At 44.4% G+C, this 18,938-nt stretch overlaps 2 protein-coding genes and 1 pseudogene across 3 annotated transcripts in view; 2 read left to right on the forward strand and 1 right to left on the reverse strand.

Moving 5' to 3' along the window:
- Positions 1-4,946: 4,946 nt before the first annotated feature.
- LOC136528467 (reticulon-like protein B17) lies at positions 4,947-8,011 on the forward strand. Of its 2 annotated transcripts, none has more exons than XM_066521428.1 (8): positions 4,947-5,576; positions 5,752-5,902; positions 5,999-6,073; positions 6,155-6,296; positions 6,390-6,459; positions 6,542-6,607; positions 6,701-6,823; positions 7,650-8,011. In XM_066521428.1, exons 1-8 carry the CDS (start codon positions 4,976-4,978, stop codon positions 7,763-7,765), a joined length of 1,344 nt encoding a protein of 447 aa, XP_066377525.1. In that variant the 5' UTR covers positions 4,947-4,975; the 3' UTR covers positions 7,766-8,011. The 2 variants fall into 2 exon arrangements, with proteins under 2 accessions (XP_066377525.1, XP_066377526.1); XM_066521429.1 differs by having other exon boundaries at positions 5,785-5,902.
- Positions 8,012-12,624: 4,613 nt separating this feature from the next.
- The window catches only part of LOC136526983 (disease resistance protein PIK6-NP-like), a 28,672-nt gene continuing 22,358 nt past the window's right edge, over positions 12,625-18,938 (reverse strand). The window contains exons 1-2 of the transcript XR_010776651.1: positions 13,957-14,392; positions 12,625-13,423 (exon numbers count right to left, since the gene is read on the reverse strand). The gene's annotated coding sequence lies outside the window, so the exon portion shown is untranslated. Of the gene's footprint in view, positions 13,424-13,956 lie in introns of the transcript that reaches the window.
- LOC136526984 (uncharacterized) lies at positions 15,494-18,799 on the forward strand (annotated as a pseudogene).

Here is an 18,938-nt window from a genome sequence, read left to right on the forward strand (position 1 = left end):
ATCACCAAGAGTAACAAGCACGAACTCTCACTTGACCACGCGAAGCCTAATGAGAAGATGGATGCACACTTTGCTACTCTTGATTTGCTAGTGAGGCTACTCTCTTGGATTCTCAAATCACAAACACCTCACTAGGACCTTGCTCTTCTTGGCACTCACAAACGTGTTTCTCAGCTGTTGGAATGAGCAAAAGATACTCCACTCACGAGTGGACCTTCTATTTATAAGCCAGCCTGAAAAACGAACCGTTATGAGCTTCTGCGGGACGACCGGACGCTCCGATCGTGATGACCGGACGCTCCGGTCAGTTCAACCCGCGAACCAGTATTAAAGAGTCGACCGGACGCTGGCAGGGTCCGGTCTGCACTGACCGGACGCGTCCGGTCGCATAAAACCCTTACTGGAACCTTACTGGACTCGACCGGACGCTGAACCCTCAGGGTCCGGTCAGCACTGACCGGATGCGTCCGGTCACTCTTTCCCAAGTCTGGACCCTTACTGGAGTCGACCGGACGCTGAACCCTCAGGGTCCGGTCAGCACTGACCGGACGCGTCCGGTCACTCTTTCCCAAGTCTGGACCCTTACTGGAGTCGACCGGACGCTGGTCCTCAGCGTCCGGTCACATGACCTTCCAGCGTCCGGTCACATCAGACTTGATCACCTCAGTCAAATGAACTGACCGGACCCTGCGGCCAGCGTCCGGTCGCACCGGAGCCAGCGTCCGGTCAGTGTTTGACCCTCCATTCACTTCCAACTTCCGAATATATGTGAATGAATTTTGCTCCAAAAGATCTTAGGCATTCATAGGAGCTACCTAGAGCTAGTTTAAACAAGTGTGCACCACACCTAACTCACTAGACTTAACTAGGTCAAGCTACCCGTTCATACCCCCCTTCATAGTACGGCCAAAGGAAAAAAAACAAAGTCCTAAACTACTCTAAGTGTCTCTCCAACTTCAATTTGACACTTAGAACTAGTTATCCTTAACCTTGTCGTCCATCCTTTGAAAACCGAAACGATTTCCATTGTAGGGGCATGACAACCTCAATTGCCCAATCGATCTCCATTACCATGACCTAACTTAATTGCCTCTGCAAAACACACGTTAGTCATAGTAATCTTGTATTGACATCAATCACCGAAATCCAACTAGGGGCCTAGATGCTTTCACAGTACATGTTTTTTCAGCAAAAGTAACCGCCATACAAGTTGGTTCATGTAACACTACAAGCACTAAAACTACAACATGTATTTACTAACCAAATTGGAAAAGAGAATGACATGAATAAAAAGACAATTGTGAATCATCATTTACTACAGAAACGCGACGGCTCCGAGTCGTAGGCAGCACCAGCACGACCGCCGAGTCGGCGGCGCCGTCCGAACGCGACGCCTCCACCTTCCTCTGCTTCTGCGGTATTGGAAATGAGTGTGGTTGAAAAGTGTACGCCCTAGGAAAATATTGAGCACCATGAAACTTACCCATCGAGATAGGAAATGGTCGTACATGGTCAAAAGGCCAAGTCTAAACACGGGTTCTGTTGCATAAACTGGTGCAGAGAGCCCAAGATGTTTCATAGCATAAGGCAAAGCTCCTAGATGCATCATGTCAGGATGTGACAAAAGAACAGCATCTACAGTTGGTGCAACCCTGAAAATATACAGTATCTATTAGTGTAAGTGAAAACTAACAATCAATTTGCTTCGACGATAAATAGCATATTGACACCAATGACATGTACGCATCTGCAGTGATGGAAAGTATCTCCTTTACTCAACTGCTGAGTGTAGATTTTGGAAAGAAAAATGGAGTGCATCCTTGCATCTATAAGATGTGTAAATACAACAAACGGCAGGAAAATGAATGGTGAAACGATTATTCAGTGGGGAGGCAATGCACTGCGATTGGCATGGTGTTACACAAGGAGGCCAAAGTTTGGACAGAAGGAGCTACATGGTTTTATAGCGTCCTCTTACAAGAAACAACAGATATGAGCAAGAGTGTCAATTACACTAGACTGTGCCTTAGGCATAGAAGATGTGGCATAATAGCAGGCCATTCAGCAACAAACATGCATCTAAGCACATAACTGTTTGGATGGACATGGATTTGTGAACATTCACCCTCCAACACACACACATGAATGCACATTGCGCAAGCACATCAGTCAAATAATTGAAACAAGATGGAGATAGCAATTAAGCCTCTTTCAAATCTACGGTAACAACTTAGTACAGGAGAACTAGGATCTAATCAGTTTGGTTAAAGAAGACAAGTAATCTGTGTCAGACTCATGTGTGTAGACTTTAAGCAATTAAGCCTCTTTCAAATCTATGGTAACAACTTAGTACTGGAGAACTAGGATCTAATCAGTTACCTTGCCATGATACCATGGACAAGAATAAGGAGATGGTCTGGTCCTTGCTTGCTTTTGGGTGTATCCATCATTGAACACACAACAGTACTTCCCCTTGATACTGGATGAAGATACAGGTTTCCGGCAGATTGCAATCCTGCAAAAATCATGTAGTGCTGCAGCGACGAGTTCCAGTATATTTTACTGAAAGCGTGTGAAGAATATAAAAACAAGGCAACTTTGAACTGTATGCATGTTTGTCTCGAATTTGGATAAAAAATGAAGCCGCATCGTTGTTTTAACAAAAATCAATAGGATCCTGATGTCTGATCCTATTCAGATTTATTAATTGGATTTATAACTTCCTAGATCAATCGAGGATGCATTTTGCTTAGATTCCAAATGGTTTCAGAACCATTAGATTTCTCATGTACTACCTGCGCCCTCTGTGATGTCAATTTGATCCAGGAGCTTTGCTGATACTTCCTGATCTCATTGCTTAACTGAAACTTCCTGATAAAATATTTTTTTCGTCAATCGAGCTACCCAACCAGTCTGCATTGACTTAGCACGAGTATATGGAATTACAGTACTTCGCATCTACGAAATTGTCTGGCACTAAGCTTTCCTGGAGAAACCAGCTTCACAGTGCCTCCAATCTGTCACGGAATGACGGAAGGCAAATTTCCTAGGAAGGAGGAAGCGATCAAGAATAAAATAAACCTGACGGGCTGCCGCTTCCGCTCGAAGAAGAACAGGCGGGGCCGAGGCCGGTGCGCGAGAGGCCGAGACGCGTAGGAAGCCGCTGTTATAGAGCGGCTGAGCCTGAGCGAGAGGCCACGGGGAAGAGAGCAAGCCGTGGACGCCATCCCCTCTTGCGGTGGCGTCGTCGAAGGCAGCGGACGGCACAGGACAAAAACCGCGCCGGAATCAGTGCCGGCGTGGGACTGATTATTGACGGATCTAGGAACGTGGCGGCCGAGGCAGATGACGCGCGCCGCGTGGCATGGGGCGGACGACCGGTGGAGTGAATGGAGACCCGGGAGCCGCGTCCAGGCACCGGAGCCGCCCGCCCCTGCAGCCACGAAGCCGGGAGCCTAGAGGAAGAAGACGACCCGCGGCCGGGCGCCGTCGGGACCTGCAGGCGGACGCCGCCGGTGAGCAGCGGCAGGGCGCCGCCGCCGCCGCCCGGCGCGCGCACGCCGACCCGCGGGCGGGCGCCGCGGCCTCCCCGCGCCTAGAGGAAGGCTGTGCCCGCACCTTGGAGCCGCGACCAGGAGGCAGCCCCGCGCCCTGGAAGCAGCCCCTCCCTGCGCCCGAACCTGGAGTCGTGGCCTCCCCTCCCTTTGGTGCTTCTGCGGCGCCGCCGCTGGAAAAGCCGCGCCCAAGCCCGATGTGAGCGACGACGCCCTATGCGTTTGAGACGAGGAGATAAGGATAAGGGGCACTATGGTCATTTGGCCTTTGTTTTTCAGATTTAGAATTTTTTTAATTCGTTTAATCCATGTTCATCTGACGGACGTCAGAAACAAGGGCAAACGGGCCGTTCAGTTCAAAATAATAGGGGTAAAAACACAAAGTTGAAAAAGGAAGGGTAAAATCACAATTAGCTTACTGAACAGGGGTAAGAACACCATTTTCCCTTATCTTATTGTACGATCCGTGTATTTTAAGTACAAAAGTTTAGTTTTTCCATAGCAACGCACGGACACGCTACCTAGTATAGTAGAAAATTGGTATCTTTAGATCTCTCATCCGACATATTTTACTATTTTCATAATTATACTGTCATAATAAACAACATAAGGCCATTCTTAGTGGAGACTTTTATGCCATCGTTTTCAACATTGCCCCGTCATGTAAAGTGGAATTAAATATGAATAAAACATCCATTTTGAATGTATAGTTTTACTCTAGTGTTTCGTATATAGGTATTTAATTTCATGACTCATAGAGTTAATAATCATGTCAAGAGAGTTTTCTCGGTGAAACTCACTTCTTGTCTCTCTACTAAAAATATTGCTATGTCATAAAAAAGTCTATGTGTCCGCTCACTAAATACAGATGAAACTCATACGAAACTTCCATTGAGACTGATCACTAAATCAACCCTACTTTTTTAGTTATAGAATAATATTTTTTTCTCGTAATAAATTAACTCTACAGGTTTGTTCGCAGAGCCGTGTGCCGTGGTCCCATCCCACCACATTCAAGGCTCGATTGTGGACGCCTGGGCTAGGATTCCTTGCGTGGCAGGCAAGTGCCTCCCAGTCCTCAATCGAACACGCTCTCAGAACAATGACCCTCCCGCCCGCCCCACCAATCGAATTCAAACAAGCTGTAACCCACTGCATGCCGACCCCACTTTCATCCCCGTATGGCCCTTAACAAGCCAGTCAGCCACGTAGCCGTAGGCTTGTAGCCGAAGCGTCACCAGGAAATCGAAAACCCCTGCCGCCCTGCCGCATCGCATCCTCCTCCAACGGCTATTTCGCACGGCACCACTGACACGTGGGCCCCAACTCGCGTCCCCATCTACAAAACAAAGGGAAGTCCCCCGAGATCCCCGATTCGAAAACAACCCAAACAGCTACAAGCGAAGCAAATCGTCGAACAAATGGAGGCCATGGCCGCGGAACCATCCTCCCCGGCGCCGGCTGCCGCCGCCAATCTCCCTACTCCACCGTACCACCACTGCCCAGCTCCAGCTGATGAGGTAGCAACGCCGCCGCCGAAGCCGAAGCCGAAGCAATCAACCGCGGGGCCGGGGCTGAGGACGCCCTCGCCGTCGCCGTCGGTTCAGGTGTCCGGGCACTCTCTGCACGAGCTGCTGCTGCTGTCCCCGCCACCCCCGAGCTCTCGCCGCCACCGGTCGAGGACCCGTGGGGCCACCGGGACGAGCGTGGACGAGAGCCTGGAGATTGTTGCGGTGGTGGGGACGCCCACGCCGCCAAGGCGGAGGCGGCGCGGGGGCGCGGAGCAGTGCGTGGCGCCCGCTCTGGCGTCCCCGAGGAACGCACGACGGGCGAGGCGGAGGCTGGAGAAGGACGTCGAGGCGGCGGAGGAGGACGCCGCCAGGAGGGCCCGCAGGAGGAAGTCCACAAGGGCTGCGCCGAAAGCTGCAGCGGCCGCGGACAAGGCAGCGGCGGTGCTGAACGAGGACGAAATGGACGATACAGCCATGGCTTTGGTCCCGGCTTGTCCTGTTGCTACCTGCGGTGAGCAATGGTCTCTCGGCCCCTTCTATTCGCATACAGGATGGCTGTCGCTGTCCTGCTGTCATGTCTATTGTTCTTACTAAATGTTCTCCTGCTGTTGATGGTTATAGCCTATAATAGGATGTCTGCTTCAATTTTGCTAAGCGTTCCACTGTGATTGTTCCTCTACACATAGGAACTGACTTCGTGGAACAATCTGAGTTGGAAGGTCTCTGGGAAAGGATCGTTGAGTTGGTGATGTGGAGGAACGTGGCTAAATCGGCACTCTGGTTCGGATCTGGATTTATGTTCTTCTCATGCTCATTTTCAAGAGACGTCACCTTCAGGCATGCGAATTTCGATATTCATTTACCTGAAAATTACTGATTTACCTATGTTTCTTCGTTGTAATCTGGTACTTGGCTTTGGGTGATGATTTGCAGCCCAATCTCAGCTCTCTGTCACCTCGGCGTTATGATCTTAGGCTTGGCTTTCTTCAAGGATTCTGTTCCTCAGAGGTATGATTTGATCATATTTGATTTTTTTTTTGTCCATATGGATGATTGAACCAGAGGTAATATGAGTTTGCAATTGGGCAGGCTGCAGGTGGAGAATAAGAGAAGCTTCCAGTTGACTGAAGGAGACGTGCTTCGTGCTTCTCAAGCTGTGCTTCCGATTGCAAACTCCATGATATCCACGGCACAAGTGATCTTCTCTGGTGAACCCTCAATGACTCTCAAAGTAAGCCTCAAATTTGGTTCATGATCTGTCAGTACTGCAAGAGACATTGTTTTCCTTAATAATTTTAGGAGCCTGTGTTTGCTGGAATTTCAGGTACTGCCTGTACTTTTGTTCGGTGCTAAATATGGGGGCCTTGTTACAGTGCGGAGGCTTGTAGCTGCAGGTATAATCGAATGCACAAGGTGCAAGCAGCAACTCTTGGCATGACTGTTGTAATATAATGTTGTGTTTGCTGCAAACTGCAGGATTTTTCACCAGTTTTACAGTCCCAAAGCTATATAGCTGTTATTCAAGTCAAATTCATAAAAGAGGTGTGATTCACTTACCACTAGTGACACATTATTTGTTCGCTCTAGCAATCCTTCTCAGCTTAAGACTGAATACTCTTTGTTCTGTTACCTCAGTTGAGATTTTGAGAGATCAGGCTCTAGAAGCATGGAAGTCTTGCCCACGCAAAAAGCTTGTTGCAGCTATGGTAGTGACAATGTGCTGGAACATGTTTAGTGTGAAGATACGCGTCATGGCAGGTATCTCTAACTAATATGTCTGGCACGGTTGACATAATTTCTTCTGTTCATGTTATCAACCGATGCAGTTTCCATGAAACATATCCTTTATTTACATGTTGTTAGGTGATATAGTATTCAACCGTGCAATTATTGAGTTATATCATGCAAAATATTAAAGTTTGCAACTTCGTAAGAAACTGATTCCTGCTTAATTCAGGCAAATGTGTGGGTATAAAAATGTTGATGCTTGAAATTGTTAAATAAGATAATTTGCCTGTTTCAAAAGGCATTTGAGCTACCCTTTAGTTATGATGATTAATGTTGACGGTCTATTTAGACCAGCATTGTCAATATGTATACAACATTACAACAGTCCAATTGTGGTACAAAGTGGAAATAGGGAACAAAGTGTCATTTCTGTATGTAGGAACCATATTACTGACTCACAAATCAATTATGATAAAAAAAATAAAGACTGATGACAGTAGGCCCTTGCTACTTCACTAGAACAGTTTGCTCAACATATGCACTGTGATGCCAAATTCAGCAATCTGCCAATTTTTTTATTATCAGTGTCATTTCAGAATTGCGCGACTGAAATGTTAATGATGTAGCACTGTTTATTACCGAAACACTATTGAACTTGACAACATGCGCAACTAAAATCTGTTTCAATTCTTTGTGATTCCTAAATGATGTATGATTTGTTTTTTGAGCAGTTGTTGCCATTCTGTTTTTCTGTACTCAAGGAAAAAGAATCATTTGTAATATGCCTAACAATTTAATGTATGCTTAGTTTGTTCTCTTAATAATAAATTAACATGGACGTATATCTTTTGTCCAGCCTTTGTTTCACTTGTAATACTGCGCTATAATCAGAAGTACCACAAGGCGAACATAACGACAGAATTTGGAAGTAGCCGAGATGAGCAAGGGCAGACAATGGAGATGGATGACTAAAGTTTTCAGTACTATGCGGTCCTAAATGATGTAGGGTTCCCAGAGTGCAGCCAGCAGTGCTGCTACTATTTCTGTGCAATAATATTCAGTTAGTTCCACGTCTAGTGGTCGTACTAGCTAAGATGTATTTTCTGCACGTTGCATTGAGGGATCTTTTGTTGTGCGGACTAAAGCACACGTGGAGAGGGGCCCATTGTATGCTGATAAATAAAATGTAAAAGAGCTAGTCGTGTGCATTATAAATTTTGCATATCCCTCTGAACTTGTGGCTGAATTTAAAAAACACCCCAAACTTGAATACCAAAAAACCTACCCTCAATCTAAATGTGTTGAAAAGGATTGGAGTGGAACTTAAACTAATTTCCACTCCTTTAAAACACATGTGGATTGATGTGGATACATGCGCATCTAAAAAAAGCCTAAAATAGTTTATAGTGGCATGTGGGTCCCACAGGTCTTTGGTTTTTTTAGTTATGCCATCTTTTATTGAATATTTGGGCTCCTATATAATCTCAAATGGAAAAAAAAACCTAGAAAGTTTTAGATCTCTTTAAGCACTACAAATTCGGTATAGAGTGTCTCCATATGAGGTTGTTTGAAAAATTACAAAAATGAATTTTATAATTAGAGAACTTAAACATTTTTTTTTGAGAAAGCCAGGAGGGGAAAACCCCTACTGAACTCATTTCATAGATACAAGTCTGTACAAAACTAAAAAGAACTATACAACAAACTAAAAATAGAAAAGCCTGTCCCTAAGAAGAGATTTCTTAGTGGACCTACAACGGAGAATACAAAGAGAAAGCTCCTCATGAAGACTAATTAATCTTCCAACGCCCAAGAGAAGGAGACTTGCCATAAAAAATAATACTGTCTCTCATGGTCCAAATGCACCAGGCAGCCACAATGACGAGCTCTAGAAAAATTAGAGATCCAAAACAGGCTTTAGCTAGAGCCAAACGATCCAAAAGTGACACATTCTGAGGCCACTGTACATTCATCGAATGCCACCACCTCTCACTGAACGGACATTCAAAGAATAAATGCTCCACCGTTTCTTCCACATTACCTTGACTTGACAAGAACACAGTTATAAGATGGCAAAGCGAAATGCTTTCTTTTAAGCAGGTTCCTTGTATTGAGTCTGTCCAGGAGGAGCCAAAAAAAAGAATTTATGCTTGCCCCTGCAACTGCTTTTTCAAAGCCAGGTAAATTGAACTTGCTTCGGCATGATACCCTGTATAGCTGAATATGCTTGCTTGCAACTAAAAGTGGAACCCCACTGATATGTCCAGCAATCTGTACCATGTGCCATGGATATTTAGGATCCTCCCAGCTGCAGCTAGCTCAGTTAACTACATAGATGCTTCAATTGATAAAGGCAGGAGGAAATTATTTTCAATGTCCCTTGATAAGAATGTGATCACTGAAATTTTTGTATCCTTGGCAAATGAAAAAAGCTGAGGAAATTCCAACTTGAGCAGCCCCATATCCCAAATATCCTCCCAGAAACTCACTGATGTACCGTCACCGAAACTACAAGAAGCAAGTCCTCTGAAATCCACAGATAAGCTCATTACATCTCTCCACCAAAATGATCCCTGGCCTTTTAAAATGCGGAGGCACAGAAGAATTATAGAAGACCGACCAAGTTAGATTGACCCAGGGTGTGTCTACCTTGTTATAAATTTTTTCCGCAGATTTCAGAAGAAGAGCCTTATTCTGTGATCTCAAATTTAAAATGCTGAGCCCTCCTTCCTCTTTGGTTCTACAAGCTTTTGTCCAGGCAACCAAGCACCTACCTTGCCTGTGCAGATCTTTGCCTTCCCAAAGACAATTCTTTCTAAAGACATCTATTTGCTTGATCACTGATTGGGAATTTGAAAGTGCTCAGCCAGTACATGGGCAATGAAGAAAGCAGTGAGTTAACCAGGACAATCCTCCCATGATAAGAGAGCATATTTGTAATACCAGCCAGCCTTCTTTCAATTCTGCGTACTAGTAAGAAATTATTGCTGTTTAAAGATGGTACTAGCAAATATGCTCGTGCGTTGCAACAGGAGAGAAAAAAACTATTAAACATTCATGCAAAATGATAACGTGAATGGTACATATCTACTTATGTTTTATGCTTTTATAATTTATTTTGTGATGACCGTCACATCCATAACATAAGTTAATGCTGACAATAAATAACAAGGTCCTATTAAAACTGTATCAAATTAAAAGACACCTTGATATATTTTTCCTTCCATTGCAGAGTACATAATTATTTAGATATAAATATATCAGAACTTTAATTCCCCATACTACCCATGTGTTTCTATGGCGCAATATAGATCTTTGTAGCTTTTTTGACGCATCATATCAACCTCCTTAACTTTTCTGTTGATGTGTAAAGTATTGGTCTGTCCGTCAATGATTATGATCGGAGACCTCTCTTGATTTTTCACATGGCAGCCCTCGTCAGGAATTATATAAATACATTTGTTTAGATTTCATTAGATAATAATCTGCACAAGATTTCGGTTCACAAAATAATTAGTTGTAACATTAACTAATCCATATTTTAATAAAAATAAGTTTTGTTTCTAATCAGAACTACATCGATGGTGTACATATTTCCTCTCAAAACTTAATGTGCAAACAAATTTAATAATTGCTGAAAAGTAGGGTTATACACCGAGGCTTGCCTTGGGTTGGAACCGGACATCGAAAAGTTAATGAAGGCTTCGGGAACACCGGCGATGAGAACATCGTCCTCGTACTTCTCGGCCACCTCCGCGTATTCCTGGTCTGCCTCTCACACGTTATCGGTCATCGCCGGACCTATATATAATTGCTGAAAAATAGGGGTTATGCACCGGGGCTTGTCTTGGGTAGAAACCGGACATCAAAAAGTTAGTGAAGGCTTCGGAAACACCGATGACGAGGACATCCTCCTTGTACTCCGGCTACCTTCGCCTATTCTAGGTCTTACTGTGGCACGTACTCGGTCATCGCCGAACCTAAATGCATGAAACATATGTAAGCAAGATTTAACACACCTATAGATAAAAGCACAACCTAACAAGATTCATAACATTTATGGATAGACCATATTTTTATGAAGCTAAAAAAACTGGTTTGGTATTTTTCTGATTTTCTATGATTTTTGGTGAATTTTGCAAGATATTTGTTTTTTATAGAAAAAGAGAAATACGAAAGAAAAGGAAAAGACTTGCATGTGCTTGGTCCAGCCCACAATGAAGCAGGCATAACTGCAAGGATTCAGCCTAGGTTGAGAAAAAAGCCCACCAGGAGAGACCCACTCGGATCTGGACATTTTGCATTAGGAACCCCGATCTATTTTAAAAACTATTAAAGCCCTCCCACCTTTTCTTTTTCTCTAGCATCTTTATATTTGGAACCCATATTTCTTTCTATTCTCTTTCCCATTCCTAATCTAGGCAATTTTACCGTAACCGTGAAAGGTCGCCAGAGTGCGAGACCAAGCCAGTCTCGAGAAGGCAGAAAAAAAGACCTAGCCGGTGGCAGAAAAAAATACGGCAGAAATTTTGCCTTTTTATTATTACTAGCAAATATGTCCATGCGTTGCAACGGGAGAAAAAAAAACTATTAAACATTTATGCAAAATGATAACGTGAATGGTACATATCTACTTATGTTTTATGTTTTTATAATTTATTTTGTGATGACCGTCACATCCATAACATAAGTTAATGCTGATAATAAATAACAATGTCCTATTAAAACTGTATCGAATTAAAATACACCTTGGTATATTTTCTTTCCATTGCAAAGTGCATAATTATTTAGATATAAATGTATCAGAACTTTAATTTTCTATACTACCCATGTGTTTCTGTGACGCAATATAGACCTTTGTAGCTTTTTTGACGCATCATATCAATCTCCTTAACTTTTTTGTTGATGTGTAAAGGATTGGTCTGTCCACCAACGATTATGATGGGAGACCTTTTTTGATCACATGGCAGCCCTCGTCAGGAATTACATAAATACATTTGTTTAGATTTCATTAAACAATAATCTGCACAAGATTTCAATTCACAAATAATTAGTTGTAACATTGACTAATCCATATTTTAATAAAAACAAGTTTTGTTTCTAATCAGAACTACATCGATGGTGTACATATTTCCCCTCAAAACTTAATGCGCAAATAAACTTAATAATTGCTGAAAAGCAGGGGTTATACACCGAGACTTGCCTTGGGTTGGAACAGGACATCGAAAAGTTAATGAAGGCTTCAGGAACACCAGCGACGAGGACATCCTCTCGTACTCCTCGGCCACCTCCGCGTATTCCGGGTCTGCCTCTCACACGTTCTCAGTCATCGTCGAACCTATATATAATTGCTGAAAAGTAGGGGTTATGCATCGGGGCTTGTCTTGGGTAGGAACCGGGCATCGAAAAGTTAATGAAGGCTTCAGGAACACCGACGACGAGGACATCCTCCTCGTACTCCTCGGCCACCTTCGCCTATTCTAGGTCTTCCTGTGGCACGCCCTCGGTCATGGCCGAACCTATATGCATGAAACAAATGTAAGGATGATTTAACATACATATAGATAAAAGCACAACCTAACAAGATTCATAACATTTATGCATAGATCATATTTTTATAAAGCTAACAAAACTGATTTGACATTTTTCTGATTTTTCTATGATTTTTGGTGAATTTTGCAAGATATTTGTTTTTTATAGAAAAAAGAGAAAAATGAAAGAAAAGGAAAAGACTTACATGGGCTTGGTCCAGTCCATGACGAAGCCGGTCTAACTGCAAGGATTCAGCCCAGGTTGAGAAAAAAAAGCCCATCAAGAGAGACTCACTCAGATCTAGACATTTTACATTAGGAACCCCGATCTATTTCAAAAACTATTAAGACCCTTCCATCTTTTCTTTCTCTCTAGCATCTTTATATCTGGAACCATGTATTTCTTTCCATTCTCTTCCCCACTCCTGCAATTTTACCGTAACCGTGAAAGGACGCCAGAGTGCGAGACCGAGCCGGTCTCGGGAAGGCAGAAAAAAGACCGAGCCGGTGGTAGGAAAAAAAATACGGCGAAAATTTTGCCACTTTATTATTAGTTATATAGAGGTATAGACTATACAGCAAGACCTAAGATGGCACAGATGGCCTCTGTGCAATGGGTGCGCTGTTTGCATGCAACTCTCAAGCTCCGCCTCCCCATTAAGTATGTGAGATTTCTGCGTTGTGTCCAGATTAATGGTTTACTTGTCCAAGGCTCCTCACTTCTGAAGCGCTGATGCTCATTTATAAATCAACGAACAATCTTTTTGCTTCCACATGTTTCGTTCTCCATGTCTGGTTGTAGACTTTTCCCATTCAGTATTGGCAGTAGGAAACCATTCAGTAGCGAGGGCCAAAATCCATGAGTAACATATATTACACAAAAGACACTCATCTAGAGTTTTGGCACCAAGATGAACAAGTACGTTTTGATGATTTTCTCGCTGCTCGAGTGGTTGCTCTATAAATCGAAGGCATATTTATTGCTGAAACCTCCCAGTAATCTTCCAGGCTCCACATGATCCTCATTTTCTTGGGTCATACTTAGTTGCACCAGAGCCATACTTCTTGGCAAGATAAGGCCAAAATATGAAGTTATTTACTGAAATATCAACAAAGTAGTAGTTACATTTTTGTACAGATTATAAATCTAAATATGAGTGCAGATTGCAATATCAAAAAACTTGTATTTAAAATTCTGAAAAACACTAAAAAATCTAAAGATGAGAAAAGATCCATAAGAAAAAATAATCCACAAGGTATATTCTATCTGATAATTCATTCAATACACGCAAACATAATTTGAACTACAAACTGGAAGGGACGTGGCATACTCAAAAAAGTACTATGTTAACTTCATCCCATAACAATAAACTAGTACACTTCATGTATGGACTCCTTTAGAAAACCATACTGTACACAGTAAGAGTTTGAATAGGAAGGTAAGGATGAACATTGCAAATACCTATTGGTAGATAAGAAAAGAGATGGGATAAAATGTTTGGATCTAATTCATTGATAAGCTTTGCAAATAGTTGCTTTTTTAGATACTAGTTCTTTCTTAGATTTTAAATTGATGATTCGTAGTCTGTATTTGTTTTTAAATTATTAATTGGTTAAGAATGTGGAGATTACCTGCTTCGGAATCAGTGGAGTCAAAAATATGGATGTTAGGAACATGCTGAACAATGTGACTGTCACTTCCTTGCAGGCTTTCAACCAACTCCTTTGGCATATCAGTCAGAAACATCTGACGGAGTGTTCTAATATACTTGATACCCTTAGGTAGGGATAAAAACGGATTGAATACGAACGGATATCACCGATATTACATTTGTTTTCATATTTCTATCCGGATTCGGATTCGAATACGGATAGTGTCAACTATGTCGGACAGGATACGATTGGATATCGACATCATAAATATGCGATTTGAGTATTCGGATACGGATACGGTATCGGATGTTGGATATCCGGACTCGGATACGGACAGATCTTAACGCCTCTAAACGGATTCGGTTTCGAATACGGTTGGAAAATATCCATACCGTTTTCATCACTACCCTTAGGTACTACCCTCATATTCCTTAAACCAACAAGTTCCAGATGATGTAGACCCATCATTGTTCCATCCTCTATCTCAATTTGAGCCAGATGTTCCATATCAGCAATTTGCAGAGATTTGAGATTGGGGAACCATCCTGCACAGAAAGATAAATGTTCCCCATAATATGCCCCGAACAGCCACAGATCAACTAGAGTTAACATGTAAGAGAAGGAGCTTATAGGGTCCTTATTCAGACCAGACCAGTCCATTTTTAACTGTGTTAGCTTCTCAAACTTATTGAATATCGGTGGGAGCATGCCTATGTTTTCAGATCGGACGACTAATCGCGATTAATCACGATTAGTCGTCCTTATCGTAACCAGGTGCTCGATAAGGGCTCTCGATTAGTTTAGACCAATTAGAAAACTTATCGTCCGATAAGTTGCGACTAATCACGATTAGTCGTCCGATCAGACTAGCCGGACGACTAGTTCGGGGGAGAGAGAATTTGGCCCAGCTAAAGAATTCGGCCCACCTTTAGCTGGCCCATTAGGGTAAGAAGAAGAGGAGTGAGTGAGTGACTGAGTGACGGCACATTTCCAGCTCCCGCTGCTCTCTGCCTCTCTCTCGCAGCCGGCGGCGGCCTGCCTCTGGATCTCCCTCGTCGGCGTCCGCAGCTCCGGCCGCGCCCCTCGCTGGTGTCCGCAGCTCCGCCCGCACGTCCGTCCGCAGCAGCTCGCCCGTCCGTCCGTCCGTCCGTCCGCAGCTCCGTCTGAGCAGCAGCTCTGTCCGTCCGCCCGCAGCAGCTCCGTCCGAGCAGCTCCGCCCTTCCGTCCGTCCGAGCAGCTCCGCCCGCAGCTGCTCCGTCCGTCCGTCCGCAGCAGCTCCGCCCGAGCAGCAGCTCCGTCCGTCCGTCCGCAGCAGCTCCGCCCGTCCGTTCGTCCGAGCAGCTCCACCCGCAGCAGCTCCGTCCGTCCGTCCGCAGCAGCTCCGCCCGCAGCTCCGCCCGCGCCTCCACCTTCGCTCGCTCCTGTCTCCTCCCCTGCCGAGACCCAGTAGCTCCGCCCGCCTCTGAGGCTCCTTCCTCGACGCCTGGAGGACGGACATGGGAGGCCTCAAGCATCAAGATGAGCCACCAGTCCCACCACTCTGCCTCCTCTGAAGGTTATTGTCTCTGTCTGCTACTCCGCTGCTGTGTATTGCATGTTGCCACCAATTTGTGACACATTTGTGTGGCTATGCCGCTCTGCAGAGGATGCTCGACGGCGTGCAGTTGTTGAGGTAATTCTACCCGAGAATGAAGCTGTCTCAGGAGGGGCTGCCTCAGCGTCGTCAGCTGCTCCAACTGAAGCATCTCTGATAGCTCAAGCGTTAGCTAAATTGCCGCCAGATCTTGCTGCCATGGCTGAAGATAAGAAGAGGAAGGCAAAATCATCAGATCCTGGATGGAAATATGGGTTTTGGCCAGACATAGGGAAGAAAGAGTTCACCCAATGTATTTTCTGCAAAAAGGTTGTCCCTTCAGGCATTAAAAGGTTCAAGCAACACCTTGCTGGGGGCTATTCTGATGCAGTGAAATGTGGTGAAGCACCTGAACTAGGCGTGAGATGAATGGTTACTTGGTCACAAGGTCAAGGACTCAGGTGCAGGTACCTGCGGACACTGGGGTGGAGACAGAAACAGAAGAAGATGGAGGTGGTGCTTCTGCTGCTGCTGAAAATGAACCAAATGCTGGGACAAAGTCAAACCAAGTTCCAAGTTCTGGGACAAAATCAAAGCAAGCAAAAAAGATAGCTCAAGCATCAATCACGAACTTTGTGGTTTCTGCTCCACCAAAACCTCAAACACAGAAGCATTCCAAGTCAGTGAGTTCTTTGCTTTGCAAGAGTCCAGAAGAAGTGGTTGCAGAAAGGCACAAGTCCAAGATGTCACAGCCCACTCTTGAGTACTCCACAAAGAGCAAGGAAGCAAAGCAAATTGTAGATGACCATGTGGCTGATTTTTTTTATGAGAATGGAATACCATTGAATGCTATTAACTCAAGAAGCTGGGAGATTATGCTTGAGTCCATTGGGCAATATGGTCCTGGGTATCGCTCACCTTCATACCATGAGATTAGGAATCCACTACTTGATAGGGCAGTGAACAAGACAGAGGAGCTGAGAAAGAAGCATGAGGACGCTTGGAAGGAATATGGCTGCACAATCATGTCAGATGGATGGACTGACACTAGCCACCGTCATCTCATCAACTTTCTTGCGAATAGCCCAGCTGGAACATTCTTCTTAGGTTCAGTTGACGCTTCAAGTGAGATAGCCAATGCTTCTATGTTAGCAGACTTGTTAGAGAAACAAATTGACAAGGTTGGGAAGGAGTATGTGGTGCAAATTGTCACAGATAATGGATCAAACTACAAGGCTGCTGGAAGAATTCTTATGGAGAGGATCCCAACTTTGTTTTGGACACCATGTGCTGCCCACTGTTTGGATTTGATGATGGAGGACATTGGGAAGATACCTGAGTTTAGCTCTTGCATTAATTCGGCTAAGAAGGTGTGTAGGTTTCTCTACAAGCATGGGAGAATTCTGGATCTTATGCGAGAAAAGATTGGTGGTGATCTTGTGAGGCCTGCTGTTACTCGCTTTGCTACTTCCTATCTCACATTAGCAAGCATGCATAAGAACAAACAGGGGCTGAGGAGTTTGTTTGTGAGTGAGGAATGGCATTCCAACAGCTTGTCAAAAAGTGCTGAAGGGCGGCAGGCTGAGAACACAATCCTTTCCATACCATTTTGGACAAAAGTGGAGTACTGTATAAAAGCAACACAACCCCTTCTCATTGCTATGAGGATAGCAGATGGTGATGAAACACCAGCAGCTCCTGAGATAATGGCAGCAATGGATGTTGCAAAGAAGACCATCAAGGAAACTTTGCGAGACAAATCATCATTACTGAATGATGTAATGGAATGCTATGACAAGAGATGGGAGAACCAGATGGAGCAAAAACTATATGGAGCAGCCCTCTTCTTGAATCCTGGAAAGTACTTTGCCATAAAGGAAAAGGATAGGAGACAAGCTACAAAGCTAAGATGCATGTTTAATGACATTATATGGAAGATGGTGCCTGATGAGAGTGAAGCGAGGAAAATAAACAAGCAAGTTGATGATTATGACAGGGCTGAGGGTGAATGTTTCTCAAAGAGATTAGCAATAGTAGAGAGAAATAGCAAAAATCCTAGTAAGTAATGAGCAGTTCAGCAGTCAGCACTTTCTTTTAATTAAGCTATAATTCTCTATGTGATGAGCTACTGATTATATTATTGTTTTGCTTGTAATCTACAACTACAGTTCTATGGTGGGATGCTTTTGGTGGCCTTGCGTTCGAGCTATAGAGTTTAGCAAAATGAATTGTAAGCCTCTGTTGTTCGGCGTCTGGTTGTGAGCGCAACTGGAGCGCTTTTGCTCATGTAAGTGCAATTTCTATGGCTGCAGGTGCATGCTAATGCATTCTTATATGCTGCAGCCATCTAATGAATTTGCTCCTATTTTCTATGGCTGCAGGTGCATACTAAAAAGAGGAACCATTTGGAGCACATTAGGTTGAATAAGTTGGTATTTGTTAGCTACAACCGTAAGATGGCATTTCGTGAGCTCGGTTCTAAAGGCAAGAAATCCAACCCATTGCTGCTAGAAGAGTTTCAATGGGAAAATGAGTGGGTAGACATCAACTGTGACCCAGTTCATGCATCTAATGGCAGTGATATGCTTTAGACACATGTTGATGAAGCTATTGGTGCAACCGACCAGCTTAGAGGCCGCAATTTGCCTAGGGCTGCTGCTGCTCGTGCGAGGAATACTGTCACCCGCACATGTGGGAGGAATAACAAAAGGAAGTGTCCAAGTCCAAGGTCAGATGCACCAGCAACTGAAAGCAGTGATCATGAAGAAGAGGAAAACAGAGTTGCACCAGAACAACCACAAGGTGCAAGTGCAACAGATGAAGAAATGGAGGACCAGGGAGGGGAGGAAGACTCAAGCGGACCTGCAACAAATGATGGAAATGAAGACTTCCATGTGGACGCAGATTTACTTCTCTAGATGGCTGAATTGCTGGTTCTATGGATCAGTGGTGTCGGTGTTTCGGACCGGGGGGTCCTCAGCCGACTAGTGAATTTGTTCTGCGTGCTCCCGATTCCGGATGGTGATGCAAAGAGACACAAGATTTATACTGGTTCGGGCAATCGGTGCCCTACGTCCAGTCTGAGAGATCGAACTTGTATTCCTTGCACCGAAGTGCTCGTAGTAGGGGGTTACGAGCTAAGGGAGAGAAGGAGCTAGTCCCAGGTCTCAGCAGGGTGTCGTGTGGGCCGTCTGAGATGTTGCTCTCAAGCGGCTGGAATATGTGCGAGTGTGTTCCCCCCCCCTAAGTGGCCCAAGTCCTCTCCTTTTATAGCTGAAGGGAGGACAAGGACCGTACATGTATTACTATGCGGCGTCGTGCCAATAGGGGTGGCACGTCCGAGCCCTGTGGCCTGTTCCTGTGGCGGCGTGGTCGTAGGAGCGGTCCG

This window comes from Miscanthus floridulus, chromosome 19 (assembly GCF_019320115.1).
Source record: "Miscanthus floridulus cultivar M001 chromosome 19, ASM1932011v1, whole genome shotgun sequence".
Taxonomy (NCBI): domain Eukaryota; kingdom Viridiplantae; phylum Streptophyta; class Magnoliopsida; order Poales; family Poaceae; genus Miscanthus; species Miscanthus floridulus.